The following is a 24,356-nucleotide window of genomic DNA, read 5'->3' as shown; positions in this document are numbered from 1 at the left end:
AATCTTTTACTCCATCTACCATTTGCCTTGTTTTGTTTTTAATGTGTTACTGGTCAAATGAGTAACCTCCCATTCTATTTATTGACCATTGATTTTACTGAGTTCCCGGGCATTTTACTTGGCCCGTTCTGCTTTTTTTTTTTTTTTACTCTTTTTTCTTTTATCTGTTCTTGTTTGCAAGCTGTCCCCTGGAGGGATTAATAAAGTTCACCCAGTTAAAATACTTGTAAAAATTAAGCAACAGTCCAGGACAAGACAAGACATGAGAGCGTTTCCAGGAATGATACTACAATTCATAGGCCTGATTGCTGGAAATTAAAATAAATAAATAAATGAAACAAGCACAAAAGATCCATGTCGCTTAGCGTTGAGCTTGTATATGAATTTAAATTTTGAAATTTAGTAGTGAAGGACACACTACTTTTACGATGCAGGAGAAACGTGTAGCACCATGTGTCGGTATCTGAATCCAACAATAAACTTAATGACCGTGTCTGTGCAGCGTCTCACCTCTGAAAAGATCTCATGAGACCGGAGGTTGAGATCATTGGTTCTCTCTCTCTCTCTGTGTCACACTTGCAGCAGGTGTAATCTCAGCCTGTCTGCTGGCGTCATCTGAATCTAATCCCCTTTAATCACTACACACACACTCACACACACTGTACACATGTACAGCAAAACCTAAAAATGACAAGAAATACCACAAGAGACGCGTTTACATACGACTGGATTAACTTTATTCACTGAATAAATTAGCCTAGAAATCCTGTACATGGAAGCAAAAGATGCTGTAATAAAAAAACTTTAACAAGACAAATAGTCAAACGACACACTCATGACAAGCATCTCTTTTCTTGTTGTAAACATTAAACTCTTTAACGGGAAATACAATTCATTTTGATTTAGTTTTTTTTTTTTTTTTACATTTTCCTTCAACTAAAACTCACAAAAGCATGTGTTGTTTACTGTCAAAGTAAACCATTAAAAAAATTAAATGATCAAGCAATAAAAAAATAATAATTTAAAGCCAGTGTTTGAATGTTAAATTAGTATATACTTAATTATAGAGGGCTAGAATTATTGCCTTTTTGCTGCTAGTTATTTTATTTTTTCTCCTAAAATGTAGACCAATAAAAAAATAAATAAATATGGGAAAGCTGGGGCCAAAGTAGGGTGAAATGACCTGTTTTATTTTTTGTTAAAGAGCTAATGTGTTATGCTAAACGGTTTTTGACCTCTAGTAGAACTATGGTTTATTTCCATAGTTGTGGTTAGATGGGGACTTTATTTTACCGGGATCACAGCTGAAATTTCAGTCACTTTATTTTGCAGGATTGTACGTAGATGAACATTTACAGGTTAGATATCGCTGAAGGATAAAAAAGGGATTATTAGATATGAGAGGCGAAGCAAAAATGAGAGTGATTTGAAAAGAGTACAGTAGTAAAACACGTCCCGATACACCCTGAGAATGACGGAGACCGCCCATTGACATCCATTCATCACTCATAGTCTCTGTTTCTCTCGCAAGACGCCGTTTTAAAGCTGGCCAAGTCCCTGGAGGCGCAATCAGAGCAGACATGCCCTTAACTGGTGGCTTTTAGTGTAAGCAAGCATCGATTTTTCGGAAGGCACCTGGCGCTGGTCCAGTCAGGTGGAGCGTTGGGGCGTGGCCTGGACACAGCGATCCAAGGCGTCTCGCAGCTCCATCAGCTGGCTCCCTCCAACTCTGAGCTTCTCCCTGGAAACGCAGGAAAAGACGTTTTAGCGGGAAATGAAGGACACACAGGAAACAGAGGCAGAGGAGATAAAACGCCGAGCTACAACCCGACTGTGAAGGAATGAGAAATGATAGTGTTCGGTTTAATAGTTAAACAAACAAAGAGACAGAGCTGCTAGCAGGTGATTCAAATGTACCACTGAAGATGTATTTTAAAGTTCATGTGAATCAATGGTAAAAAATGGCCCAATACAGCCACAACATTAAAACCACTGACATTGACCATCTTGTGACTTTGTGACTTGTGTCTTTAATGTTCTGCTGGGGAACTTTTGGACCTGGCATTCATTCATGTGGATGTTACTTAGACATGTACCACCCACCCAGACCAGACCAGGCACCCCCACTACATAGCAATGACACAGACTGACACAGATGCACATACACACAAAAACGCTTTAGGGACAACTAAAACAAAAACACAAAGAACAGCACAAGGTGTTGACCTGGCCTCCAAATTCACTAGATCCCAAACTGATCAAGTATCTGTACCACAGGACACCCTCAGAAGGTCCATGTCCATTCTCTGATGAGTCACAACTGTTTTGGAGACACAAGGGAGACCTACACAATATTAGGACGGTGATCATAATGCTGAGCTAAGCTACGATTAGCTAAAAGCTAAATTAAAAAAATATTTCCCATCCTCCATTCTGGCTATTCGTAGTCAAAACTGCATTTCTTGTGATTCAATGTGTCTTTATTTTGTATTTGTGGAGCTTTAATTTGTTTTATTGTTTGTACACATCTTCTGGTCGCATGTCACAGGAGTCAACAGTGTGCTTTGTTTCTGGTCAGCTGAGTTTGACCACGGGGAAGTTGTGTGTCACAAAAAGCCTCAGGTACAGAGACCACGTCGGACGTCGATGAGGAAGTGGCTTCCTGTTGTACGACTGAGCAATGCACCATCTGGACCCGGCCAGACCTTTCCGCGCAGACATCTCCATAACTGAACTCTCTGCGTCGATGCTCGTGTCCAGCACAGAACAAAAGAGCTTCTGTGAACACTGCAGCTTCCAGGAGCCCTGCATTTCAATGGCGTCTGTTCATTCTTCTGGTTGCGCCACCGCATACATACAGTGGTGTGTAAAAGTGTTAGCCCCATTCCTGATTTGTTACGTTTTTTGCATGTTTGTCACATCTAAATGTGAAATTTAGATTAAATTTAAATACAAGACAAAGAATGCAGTTTTTATATGAAGGTTTTTACTATCAAGGGAGGAATAAAACACGCCTGACTACTGCCACACCTGCAGTCAATCAAGAAATCCCTTCAATAGGACCTGACTGACAAAGTGAAGTGAACCAAAAGCTCCTCAAAAGCTAAACATCATGCCGAGAAAGGATCGACTGAGATCTATCCACAAATGGTGAAAACATGGAACAGTGGTGAACCTTCCCAGAAGTGGCTGGCCAATTCGTCCAAGAGATCACAAAAGACCCCACAACAACACCAAAAGAACTGCAGGCCTCGCTTGCCTCAGTTAAGGTCAGTCGCCATGACTCCACCATAAGAAATGGCCTGCATGGCAGAGAGAAACCAAAACTACTGCCGAGCTAATAAAAGGCTTGTCTCAGTTTGGCCAGAAAACATCTTGATGATCCCCAAGACTTTTGGGAAAACACTCTGTGGACTGACAAGGCAAAAGTTGGACTTTCTGGAAGGTGTGTGTCCCATTACATCATTTCAACAGCGTTTTTGCTGCTTCAGGACTTGGAAGACTTGCTGTGATAAACGGAACCATGAATTCTGCTGACTACCAAAAAAAAAAAAGAAAAATCCTGAAAGAGAACATCCGACAGTCCATTGAAGCTGCAGTGAATTTGGGTTCTGCAGCAGGACAATGATCCAAAACACACCAGCAAGTCGACCTCAGTTGTAGAAAAACTAAACTAAAAACTAAGACTTTGTTAGTGGCCTAGTAAAAGTCCTGACCTGAATCCCTGAGATGCTGTGACATTATGCAAAGATGAGTGGAACAAAAGTCCTCCACAGCGTTGAAAAAGGCTCATTGCTAAGTTATCGCACACACTTGATTGCTGTTGCTAAGGGTGACCCAACCAGTTAATAGGTTTTTTAGCAGGTTTGGATTTTGTTTTCCCTTAATAATAAAAAAACTGCACTTTGTGTTTACTTGTGTTTTCTTTGACTAATATATAATCTTGTTTCATGATCTGAAACACGGAAGTGTGTCAAACGTGCAAAAAATTTAAGAAATCAGGAAGGGGGCCAACACTTTCTCACATCATTGCACATGCAGGCGATTACAATTCCGAACATGACACACACACACACACACACACACACACAACTCTCCACCGCGGGCGAATGCATGCACAAACTGGTTCCTGCAGTCTTGGCAACGGCTGCTTAGCGGCGGAGACACTGAGGGAGCTTGTTGCTTGTTTGTTTCCTCCTCTGCTTTGTTTCCACTGAATCGTTGCGTAACTGCAGGAAGGACAGAATGAGAAGAATTCCGCAGGCTGCTGACGCCCCCCTCGTTTCCACCCGGCATCCATCCATCCATCCATCCATTCATCCATCCATCCAGCCGCGCAGATGGGGGGTTTTTCACAACCTGTGCAAGCGGCAGGTTGTGTTTCTCACGGCCGTTCCCACAACGTCTCGGATTAGTCACAACCATGTGGTTTTGGGTTAGAGCACGAACAGGCTTGGGGCCCGAATGTTGACAACTTTGGATTCACTTATGCAACACAGTGAGCACGTCAAAAAGGCAGCAGACTCGAGAGTTGCTGAGCTAGATTGACAACATATAGACATTGAGGGTGTGTTGTGTGCCACCTCCATGTTACATAACATGAGTTTCACAGGAAGTTAATGGATATCCCCAGGAAACAGTAATGATTTGTACTGGACTGATTACTGGGTCACATGATGCGGCGAGATGACATAACCGATTATCAGGAAGGTTTCCTCTCTACGTTCCTTAATCATATGGACCTGCTAGGAACATAAATTTGGAAACAGAAGAACAATAGTGCGCAAAGACGTTCATGAGACTTTCTACTCCCAACTGGATGTAAACCTCCTGCCAGTAAACACGAGCAAATATTATTAAAGTCTGTCGCTGACACCCTGCACGCCAATTACACTGCAAATCGCTCTATAATTATACGGTTTATTGGGAACAAAGACTTCTTTAAAAGTCAGTTTTTCCATTTCGGAGTCACTTGAAAGCAAAACATCGACCTTTAAGAGGCCGTCTCAGCCACGCAGACGTGTGAGCGAAATGCCAGTTAATGAGGAAAAGGTGGCTTTTTTAAAGTGTTGGCCGTTTCTTAAAGACGCGCCAAGGCTTTGGGTGGAGTGGAGAATGACAGCTGTTTGCAAGGTGGCAGTTACAGCGTGAGCATTCATCTGGGAATCTGGGAGTCTGGGAATCTGGGAGAGACGTGGTCTGGACTTTCCTAACTGTTGACAGAATTCGAGACAAGCGCTTCAAACCTCAGATGACCCAGGAAATGTTAATGTCCCTGAGAAAGCGCCCGTCTCAGAAAGGACAAACAATCCTCTCCTTGAGCTTGCAAATCACGGCGGGTAGATAAGTACGTTTGACGTAGTATCTCTACTGAACATTTGGATTCAAGTCATGGATAATTATCCTGAGATATCAACCAAAAAAAAAACAAAAAACACACCAATACCAACAATGAGTTTTCTTCAATAAACAAAAACTGGAGATAAGGAACACCCTGTCTCCCACCGCCACTTTATGGAGTGTCTTGTTGTAGGGAAACCGCACTGACATGCCCAACAATTGCAGTTCCAAGACTGACCACTTGAGGCTACCTGAAAGTGGGAGTAAATTTGTGAATCGCCAAGTTAACCTTTTAAAGCTGAATGTGTCACAATGGATCCCCAGTAATTATGTCTGGAATTAAACTGGAAAAACTGAGAGAATGCGCTTTGCAGCCAATATGACACGATAATTTCATTTCCGCATTTTCCGGAAGGTTATTCACACTCTTACAACATGCAATAAATTGTAAATATCTGCCAGATATTTCTAGCCAATTCCAGGTATTTTGGAGGAATGAGTAAAAACACTTACTCACCGAACATTTTCTGACCTTTTTATAGTAAGAAATAAGTCTCAGTATCCTGATATTCTGAGACTCAGGTGTTGAAGGGTTGTTTTGACTTTTATTGCTAAATTCATTCATGACAACTGTACAGGGATACATTTTCTCACCCATTTAAACAATAAATGTTTAAACTGATGCATAATTAAGCGTGTGGCCATTTTAAATGGCGGGTGGGTTTGCATCACAGGCTGCTAGCTGGGTTACGGACCCCTGGAATACAGGATGGATGCAAAGCTTTTGAATATCCTCCTCTAATGGCTGTAATTACATCCGTTCATGAGAAAGACAAGGATCTGTCTTATCAAACAAAGCACTTCTCCTCAGCACTTCTGTGCAGCTACTGAATACACTGAAAAGAAAATTAAGTAATGCGAGGCCTTGGGCTTTCATTTATTCAACAATATGCCGCTCCCTATAGGTTCGAGAAGCGGCGTGGCAGCATTTCCTCCCGGCGATCACATCTGGGTTACAGAACACTGTGACAGTCAGACACAAAGAGCGGATGTTTCAGCGCGCACAAGCGTCTGGGTTAGTGATTTATGATGAACGATGACATGCATGTCAAGCATGCATCCACATACTGTACATTCAGTCAGAGTGAGATCATCAGCGTAGCCCGGACAACTGAGTCACTCTGTGTCACTTAATCAGCAGCGGTAGCCGGCAGCCGAAGCCGCGCCGCATCAAAACCCATCAGGCATCAACCATGATGACACGTCCTCGGGTGAAAACAACCCAGGAGCGGCAAAAAAACATCAAGCAAATGACTCCACGCTCACATACGGCGACGGGGGGGAAACAGATGTTTTCACACAACCTCGGGAAAATCTCAGCGGAAACACAAAGGAATCGCGTAGAGAGACGACTCTATTGCAGATGCACTGCCGAGCGCATTTAAATATAAATATCTTTCGCCAAAATGAGCTGAGACGCGAGACGTCGCGAAAACAGGACAAATAAATTAGTTATGTTCCACGCCCTCGCACTGTCTTAAAAAAAACAGAATAATTAAGATGGCTTTCAGAAAGAGAGATTATTTAAACACACAAATCTTTCCAAAGAAACATCATAAACTGTGCTGCACGCACTGATCAGCCACAACATTATGACCAGAGACAGGAGAAGTGAATAACATTGACCATCGTGTCAAAATTCAATGTTCGGCTGGGAAACTTCTGGACCCGGCATACATGTGGATGTTACCCAGACAAGAACCACCCATCTAGACCAGACCAGACATCCCCCACCCCATAGCAATGACACTCCTTGATGGCAGCAGCCTGACACACACAAAAAAAGGGTTTAGGAACAACTCAAAAAATGTGAGAAACTGCACAAGGTGTTGACCTGGTCTGCAAATTCACTAGATCCCAAACCGATCAAGTATCTGTGTGGTGATCCACAGAGGCCCCTCGTGTCAACCCATGGGACCCAAAGGCCCACACAGCATTAGGAAGGTGGTCTTAATGTTATGCCTGATCGGTGTATGCTATTTCCTCCTATTAAGCACATAATAACCCATTTGCTGTTATAAACCCCGCGTGATTCTGTTATCAGGACTGATAAGCAACACATTTTTTAATCTGACATTGTTATTCTTATCTTCTGTGTGTACAGAACGCTGCCTGTCAATGACCACATGTGCTCCTGGAGAGCCCCCCCCACCCTCTCCAAACACTCCTCCCCATGGCCTTATATAACTCATGACATCACACCAGCGCTCTGAGCACTCAGATCAAATATTTAACACCGCTGCTAATGGGCTCGCTAAGTAAAGGCCGAGATCACTTCGTAGTGAATGTAACAAATAAAACATTTACAATCACAGCACGGCGGTGACCTGGTGTAACAGAAGCCGGGGTGACGCGACTCCTGCGGAGCTCTTCTGTGAAGTGACGCGGCAGATGTTGTCTTTAATACTAAATAAACCATTGGTTTCATTGCGGCCATTATTGTCCCAAAGAAGAAAGTGATTATATAAGAAATATACGAGGGAAATTAATACTTACTTAGTTATGTAAATGTAATATAATATACAGTTCTTTCTAAGTGGTAGATACACCAATTATAACATAACATTATGACCGCCTTCCTAATGTTGTGTAGGTCTCTCTTGTGCCTCCGAAACAGTTGTGACTCATCAGAGGTGGAAAAAAAGACCATGCGCTACAGGAAGCTGAACACTTAAAATAGTTCGTCTGGCCATGCTGATGCAGACTGATCTGATACTGTCTGTTAAATGTGAGCTGTAAAGCAGGAACCTTTACTTATACACCGATCAGGCAACACTTTGACCTAATATTATGTATAATATTGTAATACAATCCTAATATTGTGTAGATCTCCTGCTCCGTTGTGCCTCCAAAACAGTTGTGACTCAACTGGTCATTTCTTCCATCAGTGGTGTTAATGTTAGGGCTTGACTGGTGCATGTACAACTATCATCAACAGAAACCATGGCACCAGTTCACAGCAGAAAAGCTAAACTCTAGTCATGTTTCCTGTGCTGTGGTCATGGGATTATAACGGCTCTGACAGCAGCATAAAGGGAGGACAGATAATAGCCAGGAAATCATTAATCTGTTAAATGCATAGAAGTGGGGCTCGTTGCCACGGCAGCAGGTTTGTGTTCAAGAAATAACAACCAGCTGACAAGCTGCCGTCGTTATTGGCGACGCGACCGCCGCCGGACTAACAATGGCCGAAGCGAAAGCCGCGCGCCGGCCCAAGGTTGGCGGGCGTCATATTTAAGGTGACGAGCTGCCAAAAATAAATGGGATGAGAAGGATAATTGAGACCTTTCACGAGTTATTCAAGCCAGGCGAGCTAATCTCAGAGATGGTGTCGGGGTAAAGCCCGTGTTACATGACATGAGGTCACTGTGTAGTGTAAATTCAGTCCTTTCAGCGGCACTTCCTCTGGGCAGCTCACAAATCCCACCTGCTTCCATAAGGTGCTTACAGCTCGATAATAATGAGATACAGCCCTGCAGGTTAAAATAAGACATTTAAGGCAGATGCTCTCTTGAAGTGGCGCGTGACTCTGGCCAAGGCCTATTTCCCTTTGCTTTATGAGAGACGGTGAGCTCTGCTGAATCTCCGCGCTTCCGATAAACTCGACCGACTCTTTAAACATTTACCTCTCGCTCACTCTGCTCCTTGACAAATCGGTCTCCTCACCCTCGGAGACAATGTGTGACAAGAATCAGGTGACTCAGAATGAACACAGTGGACGCATTATGCTGTGCACCCCCCACCCACCCCGATGGTGGGTAAAAAAACACAAAGATGTATGGCGTTTACAATGACTGTCACATTTACTGTTTGTAAATGTTGGCATGGCCACGGCCATTGTGATGGCTCTGTTGGGGTTATCTGCAACGAGGGCTATTACGCAAGAGTAACGGCTTCTTCGCTTGAAAGAAAAAAAACAAACAAAAAAAAAAAAAAACGCTTGCCCGGGCATGCTGCAGCAGAGAGTGTAAGAATTGTGATTGTCATATTTGCTAAGAAGTAAGTAGTGCTGAATACACACATCACCTCAGTGGATCAACAAATCCCTTTTATCTAGTGAAGCCGCTGAAGTCGAGGCTGAGCTTGCATCAGCAGCATTTTACACTCACCGGCCACTTTATTAGGTACACCTTGATAGTAAAAGGTTAGATGCATTTTTGCCTTCAGAGCTGCCTTACTTCTTCATGGCATACTTTAAACAAGGTGCAGGAAACATTCCTCACAGATTTTGGTCCATATTGACATGATAGCATCACACAGTAGCTGCAGATTTGTCGGCTGCACATCTATGATGTGAATCTCCTGTTCCACCACATCCCAAAGGTTCTTCTGTTGGATTGAGATCTGGTGACTGTGGAGGCCATTGGAGTACAGTGAACTCATTGTCATGTTCAAGAAACCAGCTTGAGATGATATGAGCTTTGTGACATGGTGCATTATCCTGCTGGAAGTAGCCGCCAGAAGATGAGTCCACTGTGGTCATAAAGGGATGGACATGGTCAGCAACAATACTCAGGTAGATTGTGGCATTTAAACCATGCTCAGTTTGTACTAAGGGGACCAAAGTGTGCCAAGAAAATATCCCCCACACCATCACACCACCACCACCAGCCTGAACCGTTGATATGCCATGCTTTCATCTTGTTTATGCCAAATTCTGACCCTGAAATCGAGACTTATCAGACCAGGCAATGTTTTTCCAGTCTTCTACTGTCCAGTGTTGGTGAGTCTGTGTGAACTGTAGTCTCAGTTTCCTGTTCTTAGCTGACAGGAGTGGCCCCCGGTGTGGTCTTCTGCTGCTGTAGCCCATCTTCTTCAAGGTTGGACGCGTTCCTTGGTTGTAACCAGTGGTTATTTGAGTTACTGTTGTCTTTCTATCATCTCCAACCAGTCTGCCCATTCTCCTCTGACCTCTCACATCAACAACTGCCGCTCACTGGATATTTTCTCTTTTTCAGACCATTCTCTGTGAACCCCAGAGATGGTTGTGCGTGAAAATCCCAGTAGATCAGCAGTTTCTGAAATACTCAGACCAGCCAGTCTGGCACCAACAATAATACCACGTTCAAAGTCACTTAAATCCCCTTTCTCCCTCATTCTGATGCTCGGTTTGAACTTCAGCAAGTTATCTTGATCCCCTCTACATTAATAAATGCATTGAATTGCAGCCATGTGATTGGCTGATCAGCTATCTGGGTTAAGAAGAAATTGAACAGGTGTACCTAATAAAGTGGCCAGTGAGTGTAAACGCTGTGATTATAAATTATCATGAAAATGAACATACTTAGCATTAGCATTATTAATTAGCATACATAATAAGCATTATTATGACTGTGTGCATGGCCTACCTGTACTCTGGTTGTGAGAAACAATCATGGAAGTCTTTTGCAGTTAACGGTGACTCCTCGTTAAGGATCTGAAACACAAGGAACACGTGAACTGAGGGTAAAGAGTTCAAACTATTTTAATTAAGATGCGAGCATTTTAATTTTAGCTGTGACGTGGCACTGACCTTATTGGAATGGAAGACGCTGAGGAGTGACTGGACTTCTTCCAAACCGGGGGCTGAGCACAGGACACTGGAGAGTAAACGCACACATCTGACTGGTGAATTTCAGTGAAGGCTCACTAAATGAGCACAATCAGGCATAACATTATGACCACCTTCCTAATATTGTGTTAGGTCTCCCTTGTGCCTCCAAAACAGCTGTGACTCATCAGAGAATGGACCTGAACGTTGTTAGTGGGAGGAGGGGCCTTTGAGGGGAGGGGACTCTGTGGATCATCCCACAGATACTTGATCAGTTTTGGATTTAGTGATTTTGGAGGCCAAGTCAACACCTTGTGCTATTTTTCATGTTTTGTTAGAGTTGTTCTGGAGGAGGTAGAGTCAAAACTTAACATCCCAAACAGACACAGTGCCGACTTTGTACCAGACTGATGAGTGCACAAGTATAAGTGACTTGCACCAGTGTTGGCTAGGTGCAAAGGTTACTACATCTAGGTCCTGCATCCACCATAATAGTGGGTCTAAACGTTTCCCAGCAGAACACTGAATGGTCAACGTTACTTGCTACTACTGTCAGTGGTCATAATTTTCTACCTGAAAGGTGTAAATGCTCCATTTAAAACCTTCAAAATAATTGCAATTTTCTGCTGAGCGGCTCCTCAGTGAACACACTGAGGTGCCAACAAAATAAACACACATCACTTTATCTACAACATCCATTAAAGCTGACGAAACTGCGCGCACACACACACACAAACACACAAACCCACACAAACAGAGAAGAATGAGGAACGGACGAAAAAAAAAAAAAAGAAAGAAAAAAAAAAAGGCAATCTGAGCCGAGTCCTAAATTATCCATATCTGGGTCCACAGTATGAGAGGAATGAGTGAGACGAAAAGAGAAAGCCTGTACGCAATGAGTCACAGCTCTCTGCTCCGACACGTGAAAACGAGTCGGGCTGTTTCCTAGGCAACGGGGCCCGAGCAGCTCGACACACACACACACGCACACGCACACACACACACACACACACACACACACACATATTCGGGTGCGTAGAAAGTATGCAAAGATATACACACATAAAGCATAAACCGAGGCTCCTGCAGGCGGAGGCGAAGTAAATGTGAAGCTCTTTCTAAAACACGCTGCGCTCACACACCAGCTGTTTACTATTATTTATACTGAGATATTAACAACCTATACATTTAAGTGAAGTCAGGTTTATTTATGCAGCCAGAGGTTCGCAGCGTACTTTCCACTGTTCCATCATCAGATGATTCAATAACTACTTTCTGTTTACTTTATATTGCCTGTTTATTTAGAATGAGACATATGAGCCTCTCCCACCCTCATAAACACGTACACAGTTATGAGTCTTTGATCAAGTTTGACACCATCTCATTTTTTTATTTCCAGTTGTAACAATTTTTTTCTGTATTTTCACCAGATTAAGGTCTCAACAACAACAACAACAACAACAACACAGTTTCTTCTGGTTTGAACAAGTGAAATTTAAGACTTTTTAAGACCTTTTTAAGACCATTATGGGCTAAATTTAAGACTTAGATGACCAGACCAGAATTACTTTCAAAATAACAAAATGAGGGGGCGTGCAGGAAATGAAGCGGTAATATATGGATATAAGGATTTAAGACTTGACTAAATGTAGTTTAATACCTACAATGTATAACATACTCGTATGTGAGACCTTTTAAGGCCTTAAATTAGGATTATTAAATTTTAAGACTTTTTAAGACTCTGCATAAACCCTGAACGACAACAAATACACCAACGTCACCAGCTTCACGACGTTATTGTAAAAAGTACAATATTCTGGATGTAGACAGCTGCTTGATGGATGCCTGTCTCATTTTCAAAGTGAATCAATTCTTCCAGAGAGAAAAGACTGAATAATATGTCTGTCTGTATCCTTTTCGGTGCGTTTTGACATTGTCTATCTGTGTCTGGTTCTGTAATTGTCTATTGTATGATTGTTGTTTTAAAGTGTTCTGTACCTGCCTTTGGGACGACGGCTGAAAATTAGCATTTGCGCTAAAGTCCGGCCCATTTACGCTGATGACTAACGCATCAATGTAGATTTAATGTTTATTGTCCCGACTCAATAAACTAATGATCAGATCCGGTTTTAGTACGAGTCGCGTCACAAAACACGCTCGACGGCAGTAAATTATATAACATCTGTTACATAAATGCAAATTAGATGCTAATCAATCAAAGCACACGGAACACAGATGTGATGTAACATCTGGGGAGAAACTACTGCTACATTAAAGCAAATAAATTAGAGATTATCCTAGAGAGGAGGAGAAGAAGAAGAAGAAGAAAGAGGAGGATGAGAAAAAGAAGAAGAAGCGGGAGGGGAAGAAGGAAGAGAAAACGGAGAAGAATAAGAATGAGGAAGAGATGGAGGAGCAGAACAAGAGGAAACACTAGGAACAATTAAAAACCACAACGGGAAGTGGCTGCAGGTGAGCGGCGTCTTGGTTGAAATGGAGAACGTCTGCCGCCTCAACTAACTGAAACTGAAATCTCAGTGAAACATCTCAGTCTGCTTTAGTTACCTTCACACAAAAAAGGCTTCTTCTCAGGGATTGCATCGCAATCAAAGCAAACGTCACATTTCAGATCACCTGAATAAACCAGGGGCGCATCGGTGGACACTTTGCCCTTTCGATGTCGGGAGTTTATTGTTACCAGCCTTCAAAGAGACACAAATGTCACACCGGATCCTGTTCATGAAAGAATAATGCGCTCCGACAAGACCGGAGGTCGTGATGCTTAGCAACAATATTAAAGGCAGGATTAAAGGCAGGGCAGCGGATACTTAAAAAGCCAACTAAATGCCTGGTAAGTGAATCAACAGTAAGAGCTATGCATGGTAATACATGAATTGATGCACTGAGTGACGCTGACCCCAGGGTACGCGTTAGAAAGCGTTAGAGTGTTGAATTCATAAACAGCTCCGCGTTACGCGCTCCCATCGATTTTGCAGCCTGGTGTTTAATGTGCCAGTGTAGACACAAAAAGATACCATAGCAAAGTCAACAGGGAGGCAATGACGTCCAAGAGACCACCTCTAGCATTTCTTTACCGAGAAGCTTAGCGGCGCTGCTGTTGCGTCAATGAGAAAGGTGATAAGGTAAAGCTACAAGGTCAAGCAGATTACAGACCAAGTCAACATCACATGCCAAATGGGGCCTGAGAGTTGTGAGAGCATTACGTCCAGTGACATGACACAGGCGGGTGGGTGGCACAGGGTCATCCCAGGGTTTGAAGGGTCATCCTGGGGCCCGGTAAGACCGGCATTAGCATAAAGTGATTGATCTAGTCACAAGAGACGAGCTCTGAGTAGAGCCAAGTTTGAAGGCTGTTGCTCCATTTTTGTATGAGGGACATGGGCCCCGTTCAGAGCTTGCTTTAACGTCCCACAGTCATCCACATTCCTGTGGTAGTGTGAACACAAAAATCCATCCTGAGTCACATTAAACACCCCCTACTCAACAGGGGACATCTGATAAACGATGACCCAAAAAGGAAAAACCATCACAAGAGACGTCTGTTCATTAGTAACGAGAGCCTTTATAAAATAATCCGTCCTTGTGGCCGTCACCAACCTAAAGAAAGAATTAACCTTAACTAGAATCAACAAATGAAAATGAAATACTTGAATCTGTGAATCTGTCATTAAATAACTTGCGGCTAACTGTTAACGTGATAATGGATAAGGAACCGTACGGAGTTAAGTGGATTTCCTCAAAAATAATCTGAGTGTGGCGCACATTCACTAAACAGAGCTATTTATGGTCCTGAAAATGCAGCAGTGATCCATTACAGACAACCGCCGGTATAATATTTTACTGAGCCTCAAATTATGTCTGCGTTTATTTGCATACAGAGCGCAAAACCAAGATGGAATCCGGAGAGTCGGCCGGAGACGCAATTATATACGCCAGGTGCGAACACGCCTACAGTAACAGGAGAGAGGCAGGAGCAAGGTAAGACCTGCAAGCTTAAACTCAGTCCAATTTATTAGGCTGAACAGAGACGAATAAGTGAACGTGCCGGCTGACATACCTGCTGAAAGCCTGGAGCAGCTGCGAGACCATGGAGGACAGTTTGTGCAAACAGGCCAGAGCGTCCTGTGGTGGCGGAGGACCTCCCACCGGCTGAGCGCTCTGCATGGTGTGAGGGTCAAAGCCCAGAGCTTTGAACACCTCCATGCTACATCATGACAGAAACAAATGACCTCTGGAGGTCAGCGCAATGGAAAAAACAACAAAGTACATTTCAAAATAACCTGGTTGTTTATGTCCGGGCTGATCTGAGCTGCGTTCGTTGCAAAAGACTAGTTCGCTGTAATATGCTGTGATACATACGATGATGAACAATCTATAAGAAGCAAAGTTCAGTGTGCATTGGATTATCCGTCCAAAATCCTTGTTTCTACCCACCTTATTTGATACACGTTGGACCAGAGGCCTTCGAACACGGCCCAGACGTCCTTGTGAGACGTCTGAGCTGACACAGGTTGTCTGTCTTCATCGTCATCGTTCATGATAACATCACGAGGCTCTCCGTCTTCCAAAGGGGGTCGCTTCTGCACAAATGGAAAATCACTTAAGAGATATATTTTGGTAAGATTTGAAAAACCTCAATGAGCTCAATGAAAATATACGAAAACAGAGAGACGGATATAGACTAAAGGATCCCAAAGGACTTTCCTATTGTAATCAGACTAACAAACAGCTGGTAGGAGTTTATAATCAAGGGCTGCCTCATTTTACATGCATAATTGCATTCTATATTCTTATCTACACATACAGCTGATGCAGATTAAATGTCTATTGTATTACCACATGCTGCTTTTTTAAAATTGCCTTCATTCTGCATTGTTATTCGTCTATTTTATGCTTTATAGCGTGTGGCATTCAATGGAAAAAGCAAAAGGAGAATTTCCTTACAGTGCATATGACAAAAAAACACTTTGAATCTTGAATGTCTCTAGGTGTTTTCTATCCCTGAGCACCACCAGTGAATGAAGACTTCAAACGTGCTCCAGCTGACCTGAGGTTGTAGCTGAGCGACAATGCCGTTGATTACGGAGATGGCACGGGGAACGCGGCCTGAACTTTTCTGAAATGCTTTCACCAGCTCCTTAGCTTCCTGAAGGGCCGCCGAGGTAGCGCTGCGGTCCACTGTTGTACCTGAACGGGACACACGGGAGGCGCATGCAAAACTGTCAAGCGGGCGTCTGTGCCGAAAGGAGACATGTAAATGACGTGTAAATGAGGTTTAACAAAAACTGTGGCCTCCACAATAAAGTTGAATCAACACCGCATAAAAAAAAAAAAAAAACTAGAATAACCTCCAGGAATGATTGCTGTACCACGAGACATTATTTATCACACACACATATTGTAAACAGTAAAGGGCAGTGGATGCTCATGAGCGGACGCATCGTCTGTCATGAATATAAAGAAGACAGGGACAGGCGGTGAAACACAAACCAAAACCAAGCCGCCTCAGACTGTGACCGGCATCGTTTGTGTCTTACGCTCCAACTTTTGAATCCACGTCCTGTCGGCGCAGGACGTTACTGTACAGACGCATGTGACGCGGCCCGTCCTCGCAAGTATAGCTACAAGTGCACACACACTCGAACAGACACACACAGCTTGCTTAGGGGAGACCAAAAAATCGCATGCAGTACTTTTCCACTCCTAGATTCGCCTCATATACAGTTTATCCCTCCTCCTTTTCCTTTCCTCCCCCGTCCTCCTCCCCTTTCCTCCTCTTCCTCCCCCGTCCTCCTCCCCTTTCCTCCTCCACCTCCTCCTCCTCCTCCTCCTCCTCCTACTCTCAGAGTCCTGGAACAAAGCCAGGCTGCGTGGTACCAAGGAATCCAGAATTATCCAGCATGTGAACCAAGGACACACAGAAAGGGCAAAACCACAATGTTTCAGCTATTAACATTCTTGGTTGGATTAAAAATTACCGTATCACTCCACCCCCCGACACCCCCGACACAGGTGGACATAAGATGAAAATGAGCGGTTGTGACACACGCGTCCACAGCCAGCGCACACAAGTGTGCGGATCCAGCGATGTGAATTCAGCAGCAGCAGGCAGTGCTGCAGTGGGCGACTCAGCATCTTTCTGACACACATTCGAGTCTCCCACTTCAGCAGATGACCTGATTCTGTATCTGGTTCTGTGGGATTCTAGCGCAGTGCAGGGCACACGACGTCAGACTTCCCAGAACCGAGGCTTGCACTTCAAGGAATGACTCAGGATCATGACAAAGCTATTTCCTAATCAATTAATTAGCGCAGAAGTCGAATTTCTGCCGTGGGATGTACGTTTTATTTAGCCAAAACGTCTGCCTCAGTTTATAGTGTTAAAACCACGACAGCGGAACGGCGAACACATTTTATGCCCTTTAGACATGTGACAAAGATCAGATGTTGAGGAAGTTTATCACAGCTTTTCAGGATCTTTTGTTCACTGTTACTGGAAGATTCATATCAGCTCCCGGGAACCTGCTATCAAATGTTTCCGTCTTGGGTGTTGTGATATTATCGAGCCACGCTGAACCAAACAATGCAAGAGGTGAACGTGGACGCATCGTTTAAGGTGCAAACCCAAAGCTGTCATGTGAATAAAATGTTACTGATTATCACGTGAAATACGTTCCTGGAAAGTGTGGTAGTCGCCACCGCGCTGCAACATGCAGCAGCACGCCTCTTCCACGTACCTGACCTGAAGAAGTCGATGAGGTTTAAAACGGTTTGCAGGTGCCTCCGGGGGACGGTGTGTCCAAAAACGGCTATCCAGTGCTTTTTCACACACTGCAGGACATCCTGAAGAGTCCAGGGGGGTTTAATGTATACTATCTGTTAATGGGAGCAAAAACACAATCAAACGGTCGTCCCAAAATTTACATTACATTGCTCAGTTTTCTGCACGCACATGTGCTATGTGCTATTGGTAACATTTCCATACAACCTTTACTCCTTCTAGCACTTTCACATCCTTGCTTAACAGAAACACACTTGGCCATTAAAGCCGATTTGAGGAAATGAATTCATACCAGAAGATTCATTTTACCTCTAGCCAGAGGCCTTCATAAGCAGCCTTCATCTCCACTTCTAGCACATCAGACAGCACCTCCCGCAGGCAGTCTTCTAGTTTAGAAACACATCTGCCGAGGTCCCATTCTGTCGCCTCCTCGTCTCCTTCGCTGAGCTGCTTGCAGCCTGTGATCATACGTTGCGTTATTTAATGCGAGCACCTGCTGTTATTTATGTGAAGGAGTAAAGTTTGGAATGCATAACAGCTAGTGTATTAAAATAACTTCTCTTTTTTCTTCTTTTTTTTTTACCAGAGAAGCATCTGTAATGACAGTTTCTAGCACTTCATTTCCTTTTATTTTGTCACGCGCTGCTTGTTCGAAGTGTTTTTATTATTTAAACACTGAGCAGCCTGAAGTGAAGGAATGAAAAACAGGAAAATGGGAAGGGGTGGGTGGACACAGTGAGTGCGTCGATGGTATGTGCTATTAACGTCTGCATGGTGATGGAGCATGCCAAGTTACTTCCTGTTTTGCATGAAGAACACATTATTCCCCTGGCTCACCTTTCTCTGCGAGCGCCGCAGAGAGGCACGTTTTCTCTTGGCCGTGCGGCTGCGCCGGTGCACAGCTCCTCCTCAGCAGTGCCGGAGAGATCTGGGGACTGATGCGAGGCAGCACGGGAGCCTGGATGTTTTGCACGTTGTGGGGGCCACCTCTGGATCTTTCTGCCTCCGCCTCCAGGTCATTCTTGCTGAGGGCATTCACCCCACTCAGGAGGGCTTTGCTGCACAGGTTCTTATCATTACTGGGGAGGAAAGATTAAACACCTTCATTCAGGTGGCAGTAAGAATTACGAGAAATCATATTACACATTTATTTGCACACTAATTTTAATGCAATTAATGAAAATTGCAAAAATAGGTCGAGAGGATAAAGCATGTGAAATAATGTAACGGCCACAGAAAGTGCGAGCCGAAAAATTCCTGAACTAAACTCCTTGCTCAGCACATCTATTCTTTGCCGATAACCGTCTGGCTCTCTCTTTCTCTCATCCCAACTGGAACTATCTGGCTAGACCCACTCACAGTCACATGCGTGAGAGCAGTACTAACAGAGGACACCGACTCTGCAGCAGCAGCAGCAGCAGCAGCAGCAGCAGTGTACTGTCGGGGTGGAGGGAGGGATGGGGGAAAGGAGGAGGGAGAGGGGGGTGGACTCACGTGCACAGGATGACAGCACACTCTGGATACAGGCTCTGGTACTGCAGGCAGCACTGCAGCACTCTGTCGTCGTTGTTCTCGGCATTGAGACCATCTGAGAGGGAGGGAGACGGATTCAAGGAAGTGAAGAGTAACCGAGTAAAGGGAACTTGAGGACAAAGAGTCACGCTTACGTCACACGATTGAAAGTACTATTGCGTTACACTGTGAAACAGGGCAAGCATTTTTTTCTTTTAAAAAAACAGGGAGAGAGCATCAATGATGAAAAAAGACGGAGATTATATGTTTATATTAAAGGATTAAAAGCTCTGCTGAAAAGTAAATAAAAAAACAAATGGAAAATAACATTTCCTTCTACTGTCGCAATTCCTGTTGAAGGTGGCTTGCTGCCACTATTGACAATGTGCCATCAATGTAAACAAGAATACATGGATGCAACTTGCCCTTGAGATGCACTGGAAGCATGTTATGATGAAGATGAATAGTTTACTGTTGGTGCCACCTAGTGTCCAAACAGAGAACTGTCAAGCTCCACCAACATGAAAGGTCTAATATTCTGTTACTACGACTTAATCCCTCTTTTGTTATTTTCTGTGCCATTTTGTCATCAAGGGTGATGGTACACCTGACATGGGTTCACGGAGAGCCTGCAAGATCAATTTCTTTCCCTAAATCGGCTCACTCACTGCAACTCTCGGCGGCCTGCTGCATGGACTGGCCCCAGAGGTGAGGTTCCCGGCTCTTCAAAGAGTTGTGTATGTAGGAGATGGCGGGAGTTGCCAGGTGGGCCACAGAACCGGAGAGGCCCCTGCCCCTTTTTAGAGAATCCAGCTCCTGAAGAACCACCCAGGGGATCAAGACCAGAGGGAAGCCCAGACCTAGGAGAGCATGAGGCGGACACGGAGAAACAGTTTATTATGGGTAACAATAAATATATAAATAAAAAAATCTTTAAATTAAGTACTAAAATTTCCTTTTTTTAACTTTGTTGATCTTGCAGTTCTAATATTTTTTTCTTATTAATGTGGTCCACACCTGTATATTACCATCCTACACAAAAGTTCTATGAAACTATCTGTAGATAGTCCTTAATTATTACCCAATGAGCAGGAAAAAGAAAGCTTTGCTCCTTTTGCACCAGAGATGGAAATATATTTTGAGTTTTGAACAATAAATACAGCTCTTAGTGGGAACGTCTAGGCTTTGGTTGAGACTGGCTCTCATGGCAAGATGACTCATTATACAAAACATAGAACGCCACGGCTATTATTAGTAACTGTTCGCAGTCTTAAATACCTCCGAGGCCATGAAATCTCATCTTCTTCACATAATCCAGGTGACTGAGGAGGATGTTGGTGTCCAGTATGAGGATGAGGCCTTGCTGAGGCGTCTGTCGGTCTGCAGAAGACAAATGCACGCTTAGTTGGGCAGTTTTTTTTCTTGCCTATTACAAAAAGACAATTTCTGAACACAATAGAGTAAATCACACGGTGTAGGGCTCAGTTGCAACCATTTGAATACCCCTCCTACTCAAAAACAGTTAAGGAACTAAGAGTTCTGTATATTTTCAACCTTTTCAAATGATGCATCATGTTACCAGGGAAAACACACAAATGCATGGGGTTCAAAATCAGGTTCTCCAGGAAAACTACGCAGCTTACAGTGTTTTTCTGCAGGTCTCTCCTCGGGAATATCTATATCCATGCGGGTGAGCTCCCCGTAGCTCTGCAGAACATTCAGCTCCAGTCTCTTCTCAGAACGGGCCAAGTGAAGCTCTTCAACCACTTGCATCTACGGAAACCAATTTAAAACAAACAAGACACGAGTATCTTTCGTCAGAAAACTATAATCAAGAAAAATCTTATATCGTTACGTGTTATGTTTTGATTTACCTCGTCGTACCACGGCTCTGTTCTGGTGTCACTGGTGGCTTGGGGCAGGTTGGATACAGATGGGCTCTTTTCTTCAGAATTAGGGGTAACGTCCAAAAAGCTTTGGGACTGTTGGACAGTTTCCTGCTTTGACATGCTCGTTGAAACCCCAGAGTCTGAAGTTTTAGCGTCACGTTTGAGGTTTTTGGTTGCGGAGACGGCGTCTTTACTCGCAACTTTGCTTTCGACTGGTTTTGGCTGAACCTTTTTTGGTATCTTGAATTTAGGAGGCACAGGTGGTATGACAAAGCTTATTTGTTTCCAGCTAGATGGCAACGGAGCTGTCCTACGTGACGTGACATTCTTCGACACCTTTGAGCTACTCTCTGCCGTAGTGGGCTTGGCTGCAGTGGAAGACGTTTTTGAGGTAGAAGCAGAGGACGTTTTTGAGTCTGCAGGGGAGCTCGTTTTGCTTTTTGACTTGGTTTCTTCAAACCACTGGCACATCTGTTTGACCAGCTCCCTTGTTTTTTGATGTGAAGGATGCCCCAAGATAGAAGACGAGCTAGCTTCGCTGGTCTTGACAGTGGTGCTGTCATCTTTAGTCTTTGGTGTTTCCTCAGCGAAGCACTTTCTCTTCCGTACATCGTGACTCTGTTCGTCCTGTTCAGCAGAAACTAAACTGGGACTCATCAGCTGCTTTTTTAATTTGGGCGAACTCTTTTGGGGAGACTTCTTATCTAATCTGCCTTTGCGCGTCTTCTCTGTACTCTTATGAGCCCTCCCTGACTTCCTCCCTGACTTAGCAGCGTGCACGGATTTTGAAGGTCCCGATTCCACAGTTTTACTTTCTCTGACGGATTTATCTTTCCCTGAAGTGTAATTTTTCGCTTTACCGGAGCACTTTTCCCCGTGGAAAGGCACAGGGTCTCCTTTTGATTTTCTGCAGTGTTCCTCCTTATTAACAGGTTTCTCCTCTGGTGCTCGAGTTTTTTCCAACCTGTAGACAGGTTTTTTGATCTGGCGAGTGCTTTGGGAGTGAAGAGTAGACGAAACAGACTGGTCCTGTTCCTTTGCACAACTGCATGTCAAGGAAGAGAAGAAGTATGACAGTCATAGATCATAAAAAAAAAAAACAATCGACACGCCTGCATTTATGAAATTACTGGACTACTATTTTTACACATCCAGGTGAGACTTTAAACATTTCAACGATGCGATACCATGAGCAGAAGTGGGTATTTTTGGAGTAACTGCAGAACATCAAAGAATTAGGAAGAAAACAAAGGCCAGTATCGTCTTTGCATCAATATTAGCACATATCCGAATCAAAGACTTCATGATCTAGAATCTAGAAAAAATTAGGTGATTAATGACAAATGAGACATAACAAATGAACACTCGATAAGGGCTTTGTTTGTTTGTTTCACCATTATGTTAAAGGAAGAGTTGATAACTGATCCCTGGTGTATTCTTTTACATCTGTCTCGATTTTCTTCACTTTGTGCACTCATTTTTTTTATGTGTGTAAGTATTTGTGGGGTTTTGTTATAATTAAATTTGGTGTGGCACCAGGGAGTGGGACATAGGTGAAAAGACTTAAAAGGTATATAAAAGTATATGTTTAATATATTATGTTTATTGCATTTCATTACACCTGTCAATTGAATAAACCGCAACAATAAAAAACCTCACAGTTAAGTGAAGAACATTGCACTTAAGTATCATTAACATCCATTTGTTTGTGAGGTTTTCTTTAACTAACCTCCCCTGACAGTTTTCATCTTGCTTCCTCTTGACACCTTTGCGATACTTTGTGGCATCTTGTTCCCTTGACTCCTGAAAAAAGCGACAATAATGAGAAAATCACTCGTCAACAACTTTCATATTGTGATTTTTCAAAATTTTGGCTGTTATTATACAAAAATATACACTTGGACAAAAACAAAAAAAAATTATATGCCACTTTTGGATTTTGTGAATCTGTGTTGGACATTATCTTTCACTCTTTTATGTTTTTATTATAGAAATTGACCGGGAAAAAATCATCAAATTCAAAATGATTTGATGGTGAATGTAACTATGAATTGCAGACCTGTATGAGAACTGAAAATCGAAGACAGATTTTGCAAATTGTTCATATTGTGGTAACTAATATGAGAAAGCGTGTTACTTACAGTTTTGCATGGGTGTAACAAAACTAATTGTTGCTCTACTGACCCGAAAACAGATGTTCTCATCAGTTATTCTTAATTGATCTTAGAGAAACGTGTGGTCTCATGACACAAACTTATCTCCAACCTGTGGAAATAGTATCAGATGACTTAAGGGAGTAAACATAATTGTCTGATTGTCTTTTCCTCACCTTTACATCTTCGTCACTTGAGGATGAAGACGACTTACGCCTTTTCTTCTTTGACTTTTTAGACATTCTCCTCGTAAGGTAATTCTGAAGAGAATATAGTTGCTCTTCAGTGGATAAGAAAAAAAACAGCATGAGTTTCAACAACACACCTTCTGCTTCTGGAGACAGAAAAAGATCGCGAACTATTACATTAGTTAAACGTTTTAAATACTTGTCTATAAGTATTTTCACAACGTGTCAACTGAAAAAACATGAGTCGCTGTTGGTCTTTCTCCGCGTTAGATGCCTCATTGACTGCAGGCAGTTCAGGTGCAAACAAGCGATTAACTATGGCTAACTAAGAAAAACATAATCACAACTACATATCTTAGCAAAATACAAATAACACAAACTGAAGGTATCCCAATACTTTATATAACGAGTTAAAATGGTTAGTCGCAAAGTTAAATGTCGCCCTTAACCAATTCCCAAGAAAAGGATCAAGGAAGCCGCAACTTACCGTTTTTTTCTTCTTTTCTGCCTGAAAACTGCAAACATTAAATCAAAGGTTTAAAGCAGATTTGACAGAAATAAGCGTGTAATTCCCAGCAAAGTACGTTAAGCTAATGCCGACTCTCTCCCAAAACATCCGCCGCGCTTCCGGGTTTTCTTCTTCTACTACGAGAATTTTGTTTTTGCTTCCTGTTGCTAGGCTACCGCCACAGGCTGGACTGTAGATGTAAATACTGTAGCCTTCTTGGGGAAGAAGAACAGAAAACGAACTCTGTTGGTTTCCAAGTTTCTTTCAAAAATTACGAGACAAGTGCAGATACGCACAGTTTAGACTCAAGGTCGGTGGGAGTATTATCTTGGCTTCCTGGCAAAACATAAGCCAGGAATGAACTCCCTGCTGCA

The 24,356-nt window shown here is 43.1% G+C and overlaps 1 protein-coding gene across 2 annotated transcripts; it reads right to left on the bottom strand.

The window, feature by feature from the left end:
* Positions 1-720: 720 nt before the first annotated feature.
* On the bottom strand, positions 721-24,356 carry swt1 (SWT1 RNA endoribonuclease homolog). 2 transcript variants are annotated; one of them, XM_047588204.1, is made up of 17 exons: positions 23,962-24,356; positions 23,463-23,566; positions 22,863-22,936; positions 21,119-22,178; positions 20,888-21,017; positions 20,523-20,624; positions 19,913-20,104; positions 19,227-19,320; positions 18,570-18,811; positions 18,042-18,190; positions 17,689-17,827; positions 15,999-16,138; positions 15,386-15,531; positions 15,009-15,155; positions 10,913-10,979; positions 10,749-10,816; positions 721-1,741 (listed from the first exon to the last, which is right to left on the bottom strand). In XM_047588204.1, exons 2-17 carry the CDS (start codon positions 23,526-23,528, stop codon positions 1,651-1,653), a joined length of 2,907 nt encoding a protein of 968 aa, XP_047444160.1. In that variant the 5' UTR covers positions 23,529-23,566; positions 23,962-24,356; the 3' UTR covers positions 721-1,650. The 2 variants fall into 2 exon arrangements, with proteins under 2 accessions (XP_047444160.1, XP_047444161.1); XM_047588205.1 differs by lacking the exon at positions 15,009-15,155.

Source organism: Mugil cephalus, chromosome 6 (assembly GCF_022458985.1).
Source record: "Mugil cephalus isolate CIBA_MC_2020 chromosome 6, CIBA_Mcephalus_1.1, whole genome shotgun sequence".
NCBI lineage: Eukaryota > Metazoa > Chordata > Actinopteri > Mugiliformes > Mugilidae > Mugil > Mugil cephalus.
The sequence above is the reverse complement of the archived record's forward strand: the minus strand, read 5'-3'. Positions and strand labels throughout refer to the sequence as shown.

Coding starts and splice junctions, on each gene's coding strand:
- swt1 (XM_047588204.1), bottom strand. CDS start 23,528: ATGTCTAAAAAGTCAAAGAAGAAAAGGCGTAAGTCGTCTTCATCCTCA. Junction 18,191..18,569: donor TGCGGCGCTCGCAGAGAAAG/GTGAGCCAGGGG, acceptor GTATGATCACAG/GCTGCAAGCAGCTCAGCGAA. Junction 17,828..18,041: donor ATGAAGGCCTCTGGCTAGAG/GTAAAATGAATC, acceptor TCCCATTAACAG/ATAGTATACATTAAACCCCC.